Source organism: Pelophylax lessonae (assembly GCF_965119305.1).
Source record: "Pelophylax lessonae genome assembly, chromosome: 4".
In the NCBI taxonomy this organism is placed as follows: Eukaryota; Metazoa; Chordata; class Amphibia; order Anura; family Ranidae; genus Pelophylax; species Pelophylax lessonae.
This window is the reverse complement of record NC_138771.1, coordinates 395,493,591-395,511,054: the sequence shown is the minus strand read 5'-3', so window position 1 is coordinate 395,511,054 and position 17,464 is coordinate 395,493,591. Positions and strand designations below refer to the sequence as shown.

Sequence of the window (17,464 nt, the reverse complement as noted above, 5' to 3'; positions counted from 1 at the left end):
TGCCTCGGATTCGGGCCAGCCGCAGGTCCGAGAACCGGTGTAACGTTAAAAAAACATACCCCGTGGAGAAACCATACCGTCGTCACTTCCGGTCTGAAACAGCTGAGCAGCGCAGCAGTGCGCATGCTCAGAGCCCCGGATACGTAAATGAACATGAAAGAATTTGACAAGTGCGCATGCTCGGTGGGCATGAAATTCTCACGGCACTATGTCTAATGTAATACTTGCGGCGGGTACATTAAAACACTTCGGCTGCAACATCAATCATCTCCTCTGCTATCGCTGTAACTTCCCTCATCTCCGGTAATAAATATAAAAGCGGCGGCGGGAGTATGAGATGTAAATGTGACGGCGATCGCGGCTCTGTGATCCGCTTTTATATTTATTAGCGGAGATGAGGGCAGTGACAGGGCGAAGAGCGGAGATGATTTATGTTGCAGATAAGCTGTTTTAATGTAAGCGCCGCAAGTTTAACTACCGTGAGAAATCCATACCCTCCGTAGCTTAATCGGAAGTGACGAGGGTATGGTTTTCTCACGGAACACCGGCAAAGACGTCCCCCTACCCCATATATGGTGGCGGTATGATTATTTTGGATTTTAGGTGCTGAAAGCGGTACCATTATTTTGCATGTAATTCTTGTGAATGAGCAGCCCAAACCAACTGTATACATTTAAAATTATATATATATGGGCTGAAACAACTAATCGACAAAATCAATAATTACAATCGTTGTCAACGATTGTCATTATCGATTAGTTGATCCTCCGATTAGTTGCGCTGCATTCCTGACTTTAGCTGCCTTTCTCCTCTGTGAAGCCGTCGGCTGCACTTGCTGTCTCGTCTCTCACAGCTCTGCACTTCCGTGACCTCCCCCTCCCTCCTCCTTTCCTCTCTGCCTTGCCTCTCCGCCCATTTCCTGACGTCAGTGAGTCAGATCGAGGGAGAGAACTCAGAGAAGCAGCAGCACTAGAGTGCTGAGATTACAGTGCTACAGTCACAGTGTCCTGCGACTCCTGCCTATGCAATGCAGCCCTGCCAAACAATAAAAAGCTTATCCAGATAAGAGTTAATATTCCTTATAATGTGCAATATTATAAAAGAAAAATAAGTGATTAAAAACATCCATACAGCACATATAGGGGGGTCTTTCTATGCTCCCCATTTCATATCTCTGGCTGACATGGATGTTTTTATTCACTTATTTTTCTATTATAATATTGCACCTTATAAGGAATATTAACTCTTTTATCTAGATAAGGGTTTATTATATTTACAGTATATAGGAGCTTAATAAAAAAAAAAAAAAGAAAAAAAAAAAAAACGGAATTTATGTAAAATCTTACCTGTAAAATTCCTTTATCTGAGTCCTCCGACAGTCGCCGCCACTTCATATTCATCACTAACGGGGACGTCCCATAGCAGTGTAGACACGAGGGGTGGGAAAAAAACGCAGCCGCGCCTAAAGCAACGCAGTACCCACATCAGAAAAAGAGAACCTTACCAAAGTAAGAGAACCAACTGGGCAACAGGAAAAACGTGCTCAACAGGAGCAACAACCCAGGAAGAACAAGTAACCTAGGGATAAAAAACATCCCAACAGCCAAGGACCCAAAACAAGGGACCCTAAGGCACTGCCGCACTAAGAACTTTGCGGCCAAAAGAAGCATCTGCTGATGCCTGAACATCCACCTTGTAGAATTTGGAGAAGGTGTGAACGGACAACCAAGTCGCCGCCTTACACACCTGGGCCACAGAAGCCCGATGATGACAGGCCCAAGACGTACTCAGAGATCTGGTAGAGTGCGCCTTCACAGGGAAGGGAGGAACCTTCCCCTTCAAAGCATAGGCCTGCTCAATGGTCTGTCTGATCCATTTGGCGATGGCAGAAGCCGACGCCGCCATGCCCTTCCGAGGTCCCTCAGGAAGGACGAATAGGGAATCAGACTTGCGAAAGCATTTAGTCGATGACAGGTAAACCCTGATCGCCCGAACAACATCCAAGGAATGCAAAGCCACCTCCTTCGGATGTTTCGGCCCCGCGCAAAGCGAAGGCAAGACAATGTCCTCATTGAGGTGAAATTCCGAGATCCTCTTCGGAAGAAAAGACGGGTTAGGTCGCAAGACCACCTTATCCAAGTGAATCACCAAATAGGGAGAGCTGCAGGACAAAGCTGCCAGCTCCGACACTCTGCGAGCCGAAGTGATCGCCACCAAAAAGGCAACCTTCTTGGACAACAGAGACAACGAGATCTCCCTGATCTTTTCAAAGGGAGCATGTTGCAACACGGACAGAACAAGGTTCAAGTCCCATGGAGGCAAAGGCTCCCTCCTAGGAGGTGCCAAGTGTCGCACCCCTTGAACAAAGGTGCTAACCAAAGAATTAGACGCCACAGGGCATTGAAAGAACGGCCAGCGCAGAAATCTGACCCTTAATCGTGGCCAACGCCAAACGCTGGTCCACGCCCGTTTGAAGGAAAGCCAACACTCTCGATACCGAGTATGAGCGAGGGGAGTACCCCCTGGATTCACACCAGGCAAAATACGCTTTCCAAGTACGTTAGTAAATTTTACCTGATGAGGCTTTTCTAGCCTTGATCAAAGTGGGAATGACCTCAGGGGAGAGACCCCTATCCTTCAAGACCCGGCTTTCAACAGCCAGGCCGTTAAAGCCAGCGACTGTAAAGCAGGATGGAATATCGGTCCTTGAGACAGGAGGTCTTCTCGAAGAGGCAGACGCCACGGAGCGTCGACCGCCAGATTCACGAGGTCTGCGCACCAAGACCGGCGAGGCCAGTCTGGCGCCACCAGAATCACCGTGTGCGGTTCCGAGGCCAACCTGCGAAGGAAACTGGATAGCAGCTGAATCGGTGGAAAGGCATATATCAGACGATACTGATGCCAGGGCGCCACTAGCGAGTCTGAGGCGTCTGCCCGAGGATCGCGCGTCCTTGCCACGAACCTTTCCACCTTGTTGTTTAGACGAGACGCGAACAGGTCCACATCTGGGGAACCCCACTTCGCGCACAACATCTGGAAGACATTCGGGTGAAGGGACCATTCCCCCAGGTCCAGGGTCTGGCGGCTCAGATAGTCCGCCTGCCAGTTCTCCACCCCCGGAATGTGAACTGCAGATATCGCCGGGACGTGCGTCTTGGCCCAAGACAGAATGTCGGCCACTTCCCGAGCCTCTCGGGCACTCCTGGTGCCCCCTTGGTGGTTGATGTATGCCACCGCTGTGGCATTGTCCGTCTGCACCCGAACCGGACGGCCCTGTAGCCTGTCCGTCCAACGCAGAAGGCAGAGATTTATCGCTCGCAATTCCAAAATGTTGATCGGCAGGGAGGATTCCTCCTCCGACCAAGTTCCCTGGGCGGACAGAACGCCCAGAACACCACCCCAGCCCGACAGGCCGGCATCCGTGGTGATTACCGTCCACGAGAGAGGGCGAAAAGACTTGCCCCCCCCTCCCCCCCGACACCGCCGGGGACCGGAGCCACCACAGAAGATCCCTTCTGGTGCGATGGCTCAATGAGATTCGTAGATCCAGAGATTGCGGTCGCCCGTCCCACTTGGCCAGAATCTCCGCTTGGAGACCCCGCGTATGAAACTGGGCGAAGGGAATCGCCTCGAAAGCCGAGACCATCAATCCCAGACACCTCATACACGTCCGGAGGGACGAGCACCGATTGTCCCTGAGGGACTTGACTTCGTCCTGAAGCGCCCGGAGCTTGTCTTCCGGCAGGAAGACCTTCGCTTGAACCGAGTCCAGGATCATCCCCAGGTAGGGAAGACGAACCGACGGACACAGCGTTGACTTCGGAAAATTTATTGTCCAACCAAACTCCTGCAGAGTCTGCATCGTGATGGACAGGCCCTGACTGGTCGCAGACCGAATCAGGATATCGTCCAGATACCCCAGGACAGAAATGCCCTGGGCTCTCAACAAAGCCAGAACCGGCACAAGCACCTTGGTGAAAACCCGCGGAGCCAAAGCGAGACCAAAGGGTAACGCCACGAATTGGTAATGATCCTCCGCAATTGCGAATCGAAGGTACCTCTGGTGACCCTCGAAAATGGGGATGTGAAGATACGCATCCTTCAAATCGATGGAGGCCATAAATTCCCCCGGAACCAGGGCAGCCACCACTGATCGCAGGGATTCCATGCGGAACTTGCGAACCCGCACAAAGCGGTTCAGAGCTTTCAAGTCCAGAATCGGACGTACCTTGCCCTCCTTTCTGGGCACAGTGAACAGATTGGAATAGAACCCCCGAAACCTGTCCCGATGAGGCACCGGAACCACCACTCCCTGGGCCCTCAGGTCCCGCACCGCGAGGTGCTGGTCCTGCAAGCGCTCCGGAGATAGCTGAAGGTTTGAAGGGAAGTATCTGCCCGCCGGCCGAGAGAGAAACTCGATCTTGTATCCAGATCGAACGATTTCCTGAACCCACCTGTCCCGAATGCGGTCCAGCCAGGGTTGAAGAAAACCGAGCAAACGTCCCCCACCCCAGAACCGGGTGAGGGCGCCCCTTCAGGCCGAATTGTTATGGGCAGCGGACCTGGACTGGCCGGGCTTGCCCTTATAGTGCGACCGAAAGGCACGAAAGGACCCCTGAGAGGGTCTAAACGAGGTATTCTTCTTACCGCGAACAGACTTATTCTTGTGAGTTTGGGGCAAGAGAGTGCTCTTACCCCCGGAAATTCCCTTTATCAGAGTATCCAAAGACTCGCCAAAAAGGAGAGATCCCGCGTAGGGCAAATTAGCTAAAGTCTTGCGAGAAGCTTGGTCAACAGACCAACATTTCAGCCATATCAGACGGTTCAATACCGCCACACTAGAGACACGCGCAGCCAAAGGTACCAAATCTAAGTCCGCATCACACAAATACATGACACCCTGATGAATTTGAGCCACCATAGCCACCAGAGTGCGCCGGAGCACCTGCGTCCAATCCGCAATAGCCTGGGCTGCCATAATAGAAGCAAAAATAGGTTTCAGCATGGAACCAGCAACCGTATAGGTATGACGGGCCAGAGACTCCAATCTCCTGTCCGTAGGGTCCCGGAACACCGGGGTATCCTCAGCCGGGATCGCAGTGGATTTATTCAAAACCGCCACCGCGTGATCCACCTGAGGCGGCACACACCAACGCTCGTCAGTGGCGGGTGTAAAGGGATAACGCAGCTTGAACCTACTTGGCACAGCAAAAGGTTTCTTTAAATTACGCCATTGCTCATCAACCGCGCGCTGAAATTCTGCAGAGCAAGGAAAAACCTGCGACGTTTTGCGTTTCCTTTGCGTCCCATAAGAGGACAGCAAAGCAGGAGGACATGGTTCATCCTGCAAATGCAGCGTTTGCTTGATAGAAGCAACCAACTCATCCATGAGTGCAAGCTCTTCAGATGAGCCAGGGGAGAATTATCAACCCCTTCCACCTCAGCCTCCCCCTCAGACCCCACTAGGTCTAGAGATGAGTGAGACCCTGAGAAGGGCACTCCAGCCATAGCAGCCCCATCGCCCTCTGAATCAGAGGAAATAGATACTCTGGGCCGTTTTGTGGATCGATCAGCCACCAGCATCTGCACCTGAGCAGCCAAATTTGCCACAATAGTAGCCAGATCAGCAGTGCCTTGGCCCCCCACCAAGGTGGGAGGAAACTTGCAATCCTGAGAATCCATGCCCCAGTAATAGATGAAAAAAGGAGTACTGCCCCTTTAAGACCGTGGCGAGCGTAGCCCACCGCACACTACTGAATACACCGACCCCCACAGGGATAAGAACACTGGGCAAGGAATACAGGAAAAGGAAAAAGGTAAAAACCTGGAGAGATCACACAGGCTGCTGCCACCGATCGCTGTCCCAGAGCAAAAGGAAGTGATGCAATAGCTGACCGCCCTATAAAGCCTATGCAGGCTACAAAAACATGGCCGCTCGGCTGAGTCGTCTTTGGGCAATTAGAAAATAGCGCCGACATGTGCCCTGATCGATCGCGGCCAAAATGGCAGCGTTTGGCGCCAAAACACCGCGCCGCACAGGACCGGCCACCATATTTTGCCGCAAAAAATGGCGGGTCACAGCAGCGACCGCCGCACAGCATGTCCAAGCTCAGACTGTCCCACATCAGAGCGGGAGAGCCCCCCCCCCCCGCAGCCCACAGAAAGACAGCTATTCCACACAGGAATCTGACAGGGAGCTCAGCATTTACACAGACATGCAGGGTCACACAGTCCCAGACTGACACCCAAAATAAACAGGTCCCCACATAGATTTTCACTTACCAGTCCGGATGGCGTGGGGAGCCTTCTCTAGCGACCAAACCGCTGCACTGATGACAGGGAGTGTCGCAGCCAGGACGCAGTGGAACTGCGGTGCGAAACCGCAATGGCGTCCAGTGAGGTAGCCACCTCACAGGTAACATCCCTGCAGCGAACAGGGATGGGTCGTTCAATATGCCAGGGAAACCTGAACTGAACGCTCGATGGCAGGCTGGGAAGCCCCTGGCCCAGAACCCTGGGATCCAGGGTGGCCAGTCCGAGACCCAGCTCCGCATGATCATCTTCATCCGAAGAAACTAACTAATGCTGAAAAATAACAGCCAAGTAAAAGAAAGAGAAAAATACTCAAAATAAAATCAAAAAGAGAATAGAGGCTGAGACAAAGTCTCAGCACAGGATAAGCCTTGCTACTCCTAATCTAGGCATTAGAAACCGAGTTGGGAATGCAGGAAGCAGGGAGGTATTGACTGAGGGGACCACCCCCTGGGGGTGGGATATGCTAAAAGCTTTGATATTAACAATTTTGTTGCCTAGCTACTCCTGCGGAGCAAAGGTCAATAACCCCATTAGTGATGAATATGAAGTGGCGGCGGAGGACGCAAGAGAAAAAAAGTTTTGGCTCGGTGTACACTTGTGCGATGCGGGAACGCTGCGAATATGCAGCGTGTTCCCGCATCGCATCCGCACATCTGGCAGTTCACACTGCCATATGCGATACGATTAATTAATTGATAGTGTCAATTAAAAGTTAACGACACCCCGAGTTTGATTGCATATCGCAGTGCGATTTGCAAGTATGCACAGAATCGGATCGCACAAGTGTGAACCACTGTGCGATCCGATTTTGATGCGGCTCAAAAAATGCCTCATGTGCGTCTTTGGTGCGGATGCAGTCATACAAAGTGTATGGCTGAAATTCACACCGCACATGCGATCGCATGTAATGAAGGAGCAGTGCGCTCCGAATTACATGCGATCTCCGCAGCCGTACAAGTGTGAACCGGCACTCAAAGTACTGGGAGCATTATGTGCCCTGCAAATGTTACTTGATTTTATTCCCACACAATGCCCCATCACTGGCGTTTTGCCGGGGGGTAAACCGCGCCCCATCACTGGTGTTGCCGGGGGGGGGGGGGGGTAAACAGCGCCCCATCACTGGTGTTGCCAGGCATATTGAGTTTTTTTTTTTATGATTTTATCCGATCGAAAAAATAATCGGCAACTAATCGATTATGAAAATAATCGTTAGTTGCAGCCCTAATATATATATATACATACACACATACACACATATACACACACACACACACACACACACACACACACACACACACACACACACACACATATATATATATTTACATAAAAAGTACAGTAAAACTGCAGGAAAGGGCACTGGGGGGCAATGTAATGTGATTTTTTTTTTTTTATTTTGAACGGTATCAGTGTGTTTTACATTCAAATTTGCCGCCGGTTCCACCCCCCGGTGGACGTCACGTCACCGGAGACGGAAGCCGGGGCTCGCAGACGATCGGGAGGAAGCTCCGCCGCAGCACACCGCCCGCATTCTTCGCTGGATCCCGGAGAAAAGGTAAGTAAAACCTCTTCCAGCATCCAGCGATCTTCCTAGCGCTACCCCGAGTGTGACTCGGGGTTACTGCTTTTGGCTCTAAAATCTAACCCCGAGTCACACTCGGGAATACCACTAGGAAGGTTAAGGAAGCACCTTCAGGCCGAGCAGGCCTTGTCCACAGGTCTGGAGAGAAGAAAAAAAAAAAAAAAAAAAAAACACACCCATCTCATGTTTGCCAGACTAGGGTCTTTTGGAACCAGCTGAAAAAGTCTCAAAGGACTTCGCCACATCGACTGTCCCCGAGGGACAAAAACTGTTTGTGAGCCCTTACCCTTGTCAGCATGTCAGATGACCCTTATATAAGGTCATCCAGGGCAGCGCCAAACAGACGATCCCCCTGAAAATGGAGATCAGTCAAGGCCTTCGTAGAAGTTTGATCCGCAGACCAACACTTCAGCCAAGTATACGCCAGATACCCATCGCTGAAAACCGACAGGTGACCCAATAAAGGAGCCGTGTCCAGCGCGGCATCGCAAACATAATTGCAGCCCCTGCGCCAGCTGGTACAACAGCTCCCCCAGGGCAGGAGGGACTTGCTCCTCACCAAGTAACAGTGTGGGAACTCCGCCCATCAGGCAGAGTCTACGTGGCAAGGGCAATCAAACACTGTTCCCAGTGCAGACCCCGCCAGGGGGTACATATCACGGGCCACAGCCCGCGTCATCCTATACCCCAGGTCCTTAAAAAAGGACAGGGATTCCTCCACCGGAACAACGGTAGTCCCATGCAGCCTAGAGACTGGTAGGTCCACATTAGGCGGTACAGTCCACTTTAACAGACTCCTCAAAAGGGCAATGTTTAGCAGCCGCTTAAGCCTCGTACACACGCAACGATTGTTGGCCGTGAATTTTCGGCCACCGTCCGATCGGCCGATTATCGGCTTGTTAGTATGATGCTTCCGACAACCGACTGCGACTTTTCGGCCGAACAAAATCTGGTGTGCATGCTATAAAATTTTGTTGGCCGTCAACAGAACGGCCGATTTTCAGTCAGTCAGTACAGATTTCGGCAGACAAATCAGATGAGCAAGACTGGGCATGCTCAGAGAAGAAAAAAAACACACGGAAAGTAAACCAGCACATGGCATCACTTCTGAAGTTGGTTTTTGTTGGCCGAGAAAATTTGTGTGCAGTCTAGAGCACATTTCAACCAACACAACAACACTTGACAAAAGACGGCCGATTGGTCGGCCAACAATCGTTGCGTGTGTACGAGGCTTTAGACACCCCAGGGTGTCACGCAATGAAAACCAGTGCATCCACCAGCTCCTGTATCATGCACGGCAGGGGAGGTAGAAATGTCATCCTCCTTACCCGAGGAAACAGGGCCCGAGGTAACAGACCCGGCAGGGAGACCCACGTCTGCGGCGGCTGAGTCACACTCAGAATCCGAGACATCAGATGAGGCAGGGGTAAGTGGAGAAACGTTTCAGCGCACCTCGCTCTCAAGGCCACCTCCACACGGGACCCAAATGCATTGGACAGTGGAGATCCGGAAGGCCCTGCGGCCTCTGAGGGGGGGGGGGGGGTCAGGTTGGTACACATGGTCTGCAGGGTCCATACTGAACCAGAAGAAGCCACCAGCAAAATTTGCAAAAAATGATTTTTTTTTTTTTTGCAAAAAACACATTCCCAAAGCGCTACAGTGCCCCCCCCGGAGAGGGAGAGAGAGACCCCCCCCAGAACCCACTGTCCAAAATATGCATTCCCAGGGCTGCACATGTAGGGAGTAAGCAAAAGGAAACTGCCCAAGGTGGAGGGAGGGGCTCCACCCCCGGAAAACGCCTCCGGGCACTCCAACCTAGCTTCTCTAGCAGAGAATCCACCGCAAAATGGCCGAAAACAGGTGTACCAAGAAGGCCGCCATCATAATAGCAGACGAGGCTACAAGAAAATGGCGGGCCAGCGCAGCAACAAGGCCCACAGGGAGACCCCCCCCCCCCCAGCCCTCCTACACCATCCTGCAGCAGGATGCCCTGGAGGAACCACATAGGCCTAGACCCTGTCATGTGCGACCTTGTGAGACGTTTAACTTGCGGGGCCTGTCCCCGTCCAGTGGGACTATGTCGCGCCAACCCAGCATGGCGCTAAGGTCTGCGCGCGTTCGCTGGCCAGCTGGGGTGACCACTGGATATAGATTATCCAGCCCGTCGCCCAGATCAGGCATAGTTGCTTGAAGATGTCACAGGAAAAAAATCCGGAGAAAAAGCGAGCTAATAAAAAACCAACAACACTTTATGCCAGGACTAAAGATCCCAGCAAGAAAGTAGGTCCTTACTCCAGACTAGGCAGATTAAAACCGACATCCTATGCAGGAAAAAGGAGGGGGTGTACCCTCCGGGACTGCCCATAGGCGTAGCCAGAACTTTTTTTCTGCTTTGTGTCCTACTCCTGTAGGGGGCAGTATAACCCCACTGATATGGATCAGAGGCCTGCATCCGTCAATACACAATTTTTTTTTTTTTTTTTTTTTTTGTGTAGATGTGAGATATGAGGTCTTTTTGACCCCAGATCTCACATTAAAGAGGTCCTTGTCATGCTTATTTATATTACAAGGGATTTTTACATTCCTTGTAACAAGAATTAAATTGATCAAAAAAATTGAATAAAAGCTAAAAGAGGAAAAAAAAAACGCCCCGTCCCCGTTAGCTCGCACTCAGACGCGAACGCATACACAAGTCGCACCCACATATGTAAATGGTGTTCAAACCACACGCAAGTCATCACCGCAGTCGTTCAAGCGAGAGCAATTAATTGAGCCGTAGACCTCTTCTAACTCTAAACTGGTAACCTGTAGAAATTTTTAAAGTGTCACCTATGAGGATAAAGTAGCAATGTTGGTCGCCATTCCACGAGTGTGTGCAATTTTGAAGCATGACATGTTGGGTATCTATTTACTCGGCGTAACATTAAATAAAAAAATTGGGCTAACTTTACGGTTTTCTTAATTGTATTTTTTCCAAATTTTGCAAATACAGTGTGATAAATATTGAAACTACCTTCATTTTGTTCTCTAGGCTAGAGTCTCTGCTAAAATATAAAAATATATATATATATATTATAGTATAAATATGTTTAGGGGTTCAAAGTAATTTTCTAGCAAAAAAAATGTGTCCAAAAAAAAAAAAAAAAAAAAAATGGCCCGGTCCAGAAGTGGTTAACTAGAGTTCCCCTCCTGTCCATTCTAGGTGCTTTCAGGGGACATCGCGCGGGATGGAGAGAAGAGGGGAGCGCATGTCAGAAGAGGGTTTAATCACAGCAGCTTCCCTGCACCAAGCTGCATGAGAGGGAAAAAAAAAAGAACCCACACACCCTGCTACTGACTGCCCTGCTGCATTCCCCCACCTGAAAAGTGCCCTCCAGACCCCCTGTACCCAGCTAATCCAAAGTTCGATCCACAATTAAAGCGGAGTTCCGGGCACAAAAACGATATTTTTTTTTTGTGCCCGTCCGCTAGTTCAGCCTAACCTGAAAAGGAATTGGATAGCTAGATTTTTTTTTTAAAAAAAACTCACCTTGTAATTGACGATCGTAAATACTCACCTCAGGGTACTTCCTCCCTCAGCGCCGCAGCTCCGCTGTCACTTCCTGCGCTGCGATGATTCCTGGGAGCTAAACGTCATCGCTCCCAGGAATCAATGCGACGGCACCGGACCCGCTCGTCACTTCCAGGCGACGGCGCATTCCCCTGCTAAACAGCTTCTGGGCATGCCCAGAAGCTGTTTAGGAATGCGGCGCCGCACCGGAAGTGACGAGAGGGGCCGGTGCGGCACATTCTGGGAGAGGAAGACGCGGAAGAAGACGCAGAAGAGGACCGCGCTGGCTTCAGCTGCCCACAAGAGAGATGGAAACGCTGTGGAAGAAATTTTATAAGTATTTCTTCTAAAAGGTAAGTGCGAACCGGGACAGATCAGAGGCTAGCCATTGTGGAATGTGCTAGCCCTGACTGTCCCGGGGGTATGTTCATTAAAAAATGACATCTGTGCCCGGAACTCCGCTTTAAGCATATGCAGAAAAAAAAACCAACACAAAAAAGCACAGGTTTCACATTAAGACCCGGTTCACACTACTGCGTGTGCCGGGTTCGCATGTCATGTCGGAGCGCACTGCTCCGACATGACATGCGATCAGCTGTGCGGTGCGAGTTTAGCCATACAGTTTGTATGGCTAAATTCGCACCGCACCCGCAGCAAAGACGCACAGGAGGCATTTTTGCTGCCGCATCAGGATCGGATCGCACAGCGGTTCACACTTGTGCGATCCGATCCTGTGCGAACTGCACGATCGCACTGCGATATGCGATCAAACTGGGGGTGTCGTTAAGATTACATTGACACCCCCAGCGGATCGCATATGGCAGTGTGAACTGCCGGGGGTGCGTGTGCGATGCGGGAACAGGCTGCGAATTCGCAGCCTTCCCGCATCGCAATAGTGTGAACCGAGCCTAAAGGAGGTACGTTTTAATATGGTATTACACAATGCCATTTCTAAAAAGTTAAATAAAATGTTCTGTGAGCTGCAATCGAAATAATTATTTCATGGGCTCCCCACGAGAGCGCAAACTTTTTGCCAAGGGCTCATTAACCGTTTCTGGACCGCCCGCCGCAGATATACTGCGGCAGGCAGCCCCTCCTGCGCGAACCGACTTAGGACTACGTTGGTCGCGTGCCTGCAGCTAGGGGGCAAGCGCATGCCGCCAGCGGCGTGCTCCCGTCCCCACTCGGCACCGGTGGACTCTGATTCACAGGGCAGGTAGCTCCGATTGCTGCCTGCCACCTGCAATAGCTCCCCGCTGAGAGAGAAAAACGGTCAGCTGTTGTACACAGCTGACCGTTCTCTTTGGAATGTTTACTGAGTGCCTGTGATCCTTCTATACTGGATCACAGGTTTTTGATCATTTCACAAGCCCCACCCCCATACAGTAAGAATCACTCCCCTAAGCTCACATTTAACCCCTTTCCTGGCAGTGTCATTATTTCAGTAACAGTGCATATTTTTAGCACTAATTACTGTAGTAATGTCACTGGTCCCCCAAAAGTGTCAAAAATGTCAGTTAGGGGTCTGATCTATCCGCCGCAATGTCGCAGTCCCGCTAAAAAAAAAAACTCGCAGATCGCCGCCATTACTAGTAAAATAAGAAAAATGACTCATCTTTACTGTAGTTGGTAGACGCGATAACTAAACAAAACAAATCAAAATACGCTTATTGCGATTTTTTTTTTTACCAAAAATACGTAGCAGAAAACAAATTGGACTAAAATGTTAAAAAAAATGTGATTATTTTTATTTATTTTTTTTTTGGGGGGGGGGGGGGGTTATATAGCAGTAAAGGCTGCATTCACACTTGAGCATAGCGTTTTACCGCGATTTTCAGGCGTTATTGGAGGCAGGCATAGACATCTATCAAAAGCGCTGCTAATCAGCCCAAAAAGAAGCTCATGTACTTTTTTCAGCTACAGGGGGTTTGCTTCAGGCGTTAAAACGCTCAGATGTGAACAGGGGCCATTTAAATGAATGGGGTTTTACTTGTTGGGCGTTTTGGAACGTTTATTTTTAGCGTTTTTGGAGCTGAAAAACGCTCAAAAACGCCCAGGTGTGAATGGAGCCTAAGTGAAAAAAAAAATTCTCAGAATTGTGGCTTTTTTGTTTATAGCGCGAAAAATAAAAAAAAAATAAAAAATAAAAAAAAACGCAGGGGTGATCAAATACCACCAAAGCGCTATTTGTGGGTGAAAAAAAAAAGACATCAATTTTATTTGGGTACAGCAATGCACGACGGTGCAATTGTCTGTTAAAAAAACGCAGTGCCCAATCGCAAACAATGGCCTTGGTCATTAAGGGGGCAAATCCTCCCGGTCCAGAAATGGTTTACAGAGGGGAAAAAAAAAAAAAAAAGGCTGAAAAATCCTTGGTACTGTGTATGGCCAACATAACAGTAATAATGCTAATGACTTTAAACTGCTCATCCTCCGTATTAGAGAATGGTGCAATCCTATGACGTTTACTGTAACCTTGCCGGCTACCGAGTAAATCACGTGACCCGATTACTCAAGCTTTTCTACCTTAGCCTAGCTAGCATACTACAAGTATATATATCCTTGCCTCGTACACTATTTTAGGAAAATATTAAATCGATCCATCTTTTGCCTACAACAAGCTCAATTATTTGGGATACGTTTTACCTAACTATGACAGACATTCTCATTAGGAATTCAACTAGAATGCTGGAGACACTAAACGAAGCAGAATTCAAGGTTGTCAAACCATCCTTCCAAAGTCACGCAGGCCTCGCTGCAGAGATAGTGACAGGCGATGTAATGACACATAACATACACTGTACAACTAAAATAAAAATACTTTACCATGTAGGTTCCGCTTCGTGGTAAGCATGCCACCAGACGGCTAACAGTTCTACTTGCATTCAGCATGGCTGCTTAGAAGGATAAGAAATAGTTGGAAACCGGCTCGGAGTGAAGTGACCCACAGAACGTACAGCAATACAGATGAAATCTCACGCTGCGCCACTTCTAGAAGTATCTAGACCACGTGGGAGTGACTACAAAGTGAATGGCTGGGAGGGATAGATCTCATTCTCCGCCCTGTGAGTCGTTAGTGCTGCCTGTTTATTTAACATGTCACATATAACGAATATATCAAGCAGGCTCAAGTTACTTGGTGGTGGGTGATTTTCTAAATATCTTTATAGTTAATAAAGTGGTTATAAAAATAACTATTACCCCGTGGCTTTCTTTATAATGATAATGAGTTTTACAGGCATTCGTAGGACAAAGTAGTTCCGGTTCTTCTTCTGCCCTCGGCGTCAAGGTCATCAGGGACAGGAAGTGGAAAGAATCCAGCGTGGTTGGGCGTTGCGTGTGGTGGTTGCTGCAGGATTGATCCTTCCTGTGAGGTGGAAAGCGATTGCTTTGAGAGGAAGTTTTTTTTTTTTTTCTTCAATGCCTAAAGCACCTTTTATTTCTAGAATCAGATCTACTACTGGAAAAGAAAAAAAGCGACTTCTCACCACAGATCACATTTAAAGAAAACACTTGTGAAAATAATTGAAGTGTAATGTAAAACCATATATTCATTTCTTTTCCACATTGTATTTATAATATTTCTAGCCTACTTCTGTTTCTGTGAATTATCCTGCAATAAAATTCCCTGGTAGCATGGATTTGCACCAGGAAAGGAAAATTACAGTATTGATATAATTTTTTGATGCCTAAAGGAAAAAAAAGTATAGTGCCATGGATTGGTACCGGGAAAGGAAAATTATGATAAGTATTTTATACAATTATTCTGTTTGTGAAGATTTCCACACAATTAGTTCATTGAATTCTGTTACACTAGTCAATATGGGGTTGATTTGCTAAAGGAAAAAATAGCCTGTTCATTTTGCAAGGGAAATTTCCCCAGAACTTAGTGAATAAGGTGCTGACTTCCATCATCCAATCAAGTGCAAGTAAAATGCAGTTTTTTTTTTTTTTTTCAATGCTTGTGATTAGGTATTATTTGAGTACAGAAAAAAACTTCACCACATTCACTAACCACTATGGCAAATTTACCTGCAAAGAGCAACTTCTTTTGCAAAGTGAATAGCCCGAATTGCCCTTAGGGAATCAAGTTCTATGCAATGTTGTGGAAATTTCATTAATATTTGTGTACATTTTTCCAGATTTTACATAGTTACATGGTTTGTGAGGTTGACAAAAGACACCTGTTCATCCAGTTCAACCTCTGATGTGTGTGTGTGTGTTTGCTGTTCAATTGCCATTATGTCTCCCAGTGTTGGTTTACTGGTATTCGCTATGCACAGCAAATATGGCTTTAACTGGCCTTGAGGAAAGACCTGTAGTTGTGGAACCTTTCATTAAATGGAGACTGCACGCTACTTGCCTGATCATCCCTACCGGCCAGCGATCTGAGCGGCTATCACGAACGAGCAAGCGCCGGTCCGGATTATGGCAGTGCGATGCAAACTCCTCCACGCAAATGTATATCAGCCAGCCGGGGTCCCCAAGATTCACTGGCGAAGATATGTTTGTGATGTGGAATTATCGTTTTGATAATTATCTGCCCTTTTGCTGGAATAATGACAGGTAGCTTTCTATGCTTGATCCGCATTATTGAAAAACTTTTTTCCTTTACAGATATCTTCTCATTTAGTGCAACAGTAGCATAATCACTATCAAATATGTTTTTTATGAACTATATTATATAAGTTTCACTCTAACAGGTTATGGCTGGAGTACATGGACGTGCATTAGTGGGGCAGCATTCATGAGATACACGCTAGTTCCATTGTATAGTGTTTGGCGGGCATTTTTACTACACGTGGATTTTATTGTTCGCAATAGTGCATAGTCGCTCGTGCACCCAACGGTGGGATGCATGAACATACGCTCCCCTGTCTATTGAACTTTTGAATGTATACATGTGTGTGATTGGTTGTGCTGTATAGTTGTCCGCTCCCACTGTAAACCCCTTTTTCCTGACTATAAATAAACCAAGGCCCTGTATTAAAGCAGGGACTCATTATTATTATTTTTCAGGATTTCTATAGCGCCAGCAGTTTACGCAGCGCTTTACAATGTTAGAGGGAGACAATACAGGGAGACTCATTCTGTTGACATTGACTGTGACACAGCTTGTGCCTGTTTCTCTATTTGATGCTGAGTGCGCTAGGATTTCTTTATACAAAAGGCATGTACATTGTACTTTTCAGTACAAGCAATTAATGGTGCTGGGCGCGTATTAATTTCTCTGTCGCTCATTGACCGATGCAGATTCCATATCTTGATATCCGTAGGGTATTACTGCCCCCTACAGGAGTAGGACACTAGGCAGAAAAAAAAGTTCTGGCTACACCTATGGGCAGTCCCAGGGGGTATACCCTCTCTCTCCCTGCTATAGGATGTCAGTTTTTTTCTGCCTAGTCAGGAGTAAGGACCTAAGTTCCTTGCTGGGATCTCTGGTCCTGGCAAGTTTTTTTTTTTTTTTTTTTTAGATCTTTTTTTAGCTAGCTTTTTTTCTCCGAATTGTTCCTGTGAGATCTACAAGCAATTATGCCGGATCTGGGCGACGGGCTGGATGCTGAGATCCAGTGGTCACCCCAGCCGGCCTACGAGCGCGTGCAGGCCATAGATCCGCGCTGGGTCGGCCGCGACATAGTCCCACTGGACGGGGACTGGCCCGCGGGTTAAACGTCCCGCCAAGTCGCAAACGACTGGTCGGCGATCAGGTCGCAGCGTCCCTTTTGGCCGTCATCCCCCACTGAGCGGCGAGGGATTTTGTCTGGGGTGGCGCCCGCTCTGTTCCGGTATGGTGAGTAAATGTTTCCCCCCCTTTTCCTCATGGCTGACTCTGGGGTGGACGCAGGCCCCTCCCTGGGACGGTAGGAACCCGATTTATCTGGCTTCCCCTGTGCACCCCCCACCTGTGGTGTCCCTCTTCCCCCCCCCCATCGGGGGGGTTGTTTGTGTGTGGGGTGGCTGACTGTTCGTTCAGGCCGCTAAGGGGATGGGGGGTCCCAACGGTGTGGACAGCTGTT

At 48.6% G+C, this 17,464-nt stretch overlaps 1 protein-coding gene across 1 annotated transcript in view; it reads right to left on the bottom strand.

The window, feature by feature from the left end:
• The window catches only part of HSPA9 (heat shock protein family A (Hsp70) member 9), a gene marked incomplete at its 3' end in the record, with an annotated part of 663,406 nt that extends 649,015 nt beyond the window's left edge, over nucleotides 1-14,391 (bottom strand). Inside the window, exon 1 of the mRNA XM_082253601.1 lies at nucleotides 14,274-14,391. Within this exon, the coding sequence (XP_082109727.1) occupies nucleotides 14,274-14,339 (66 nt within the window). The 5' untranslated portion in view covers nucleotides 14,340-14,391. The remainder of the gene's footprint in view (nucleotides 1-14,273) is intronic.
• Between the last annotated feature and the right edge of the window lie 3,073 nt (nucleotides 14,392-17,464).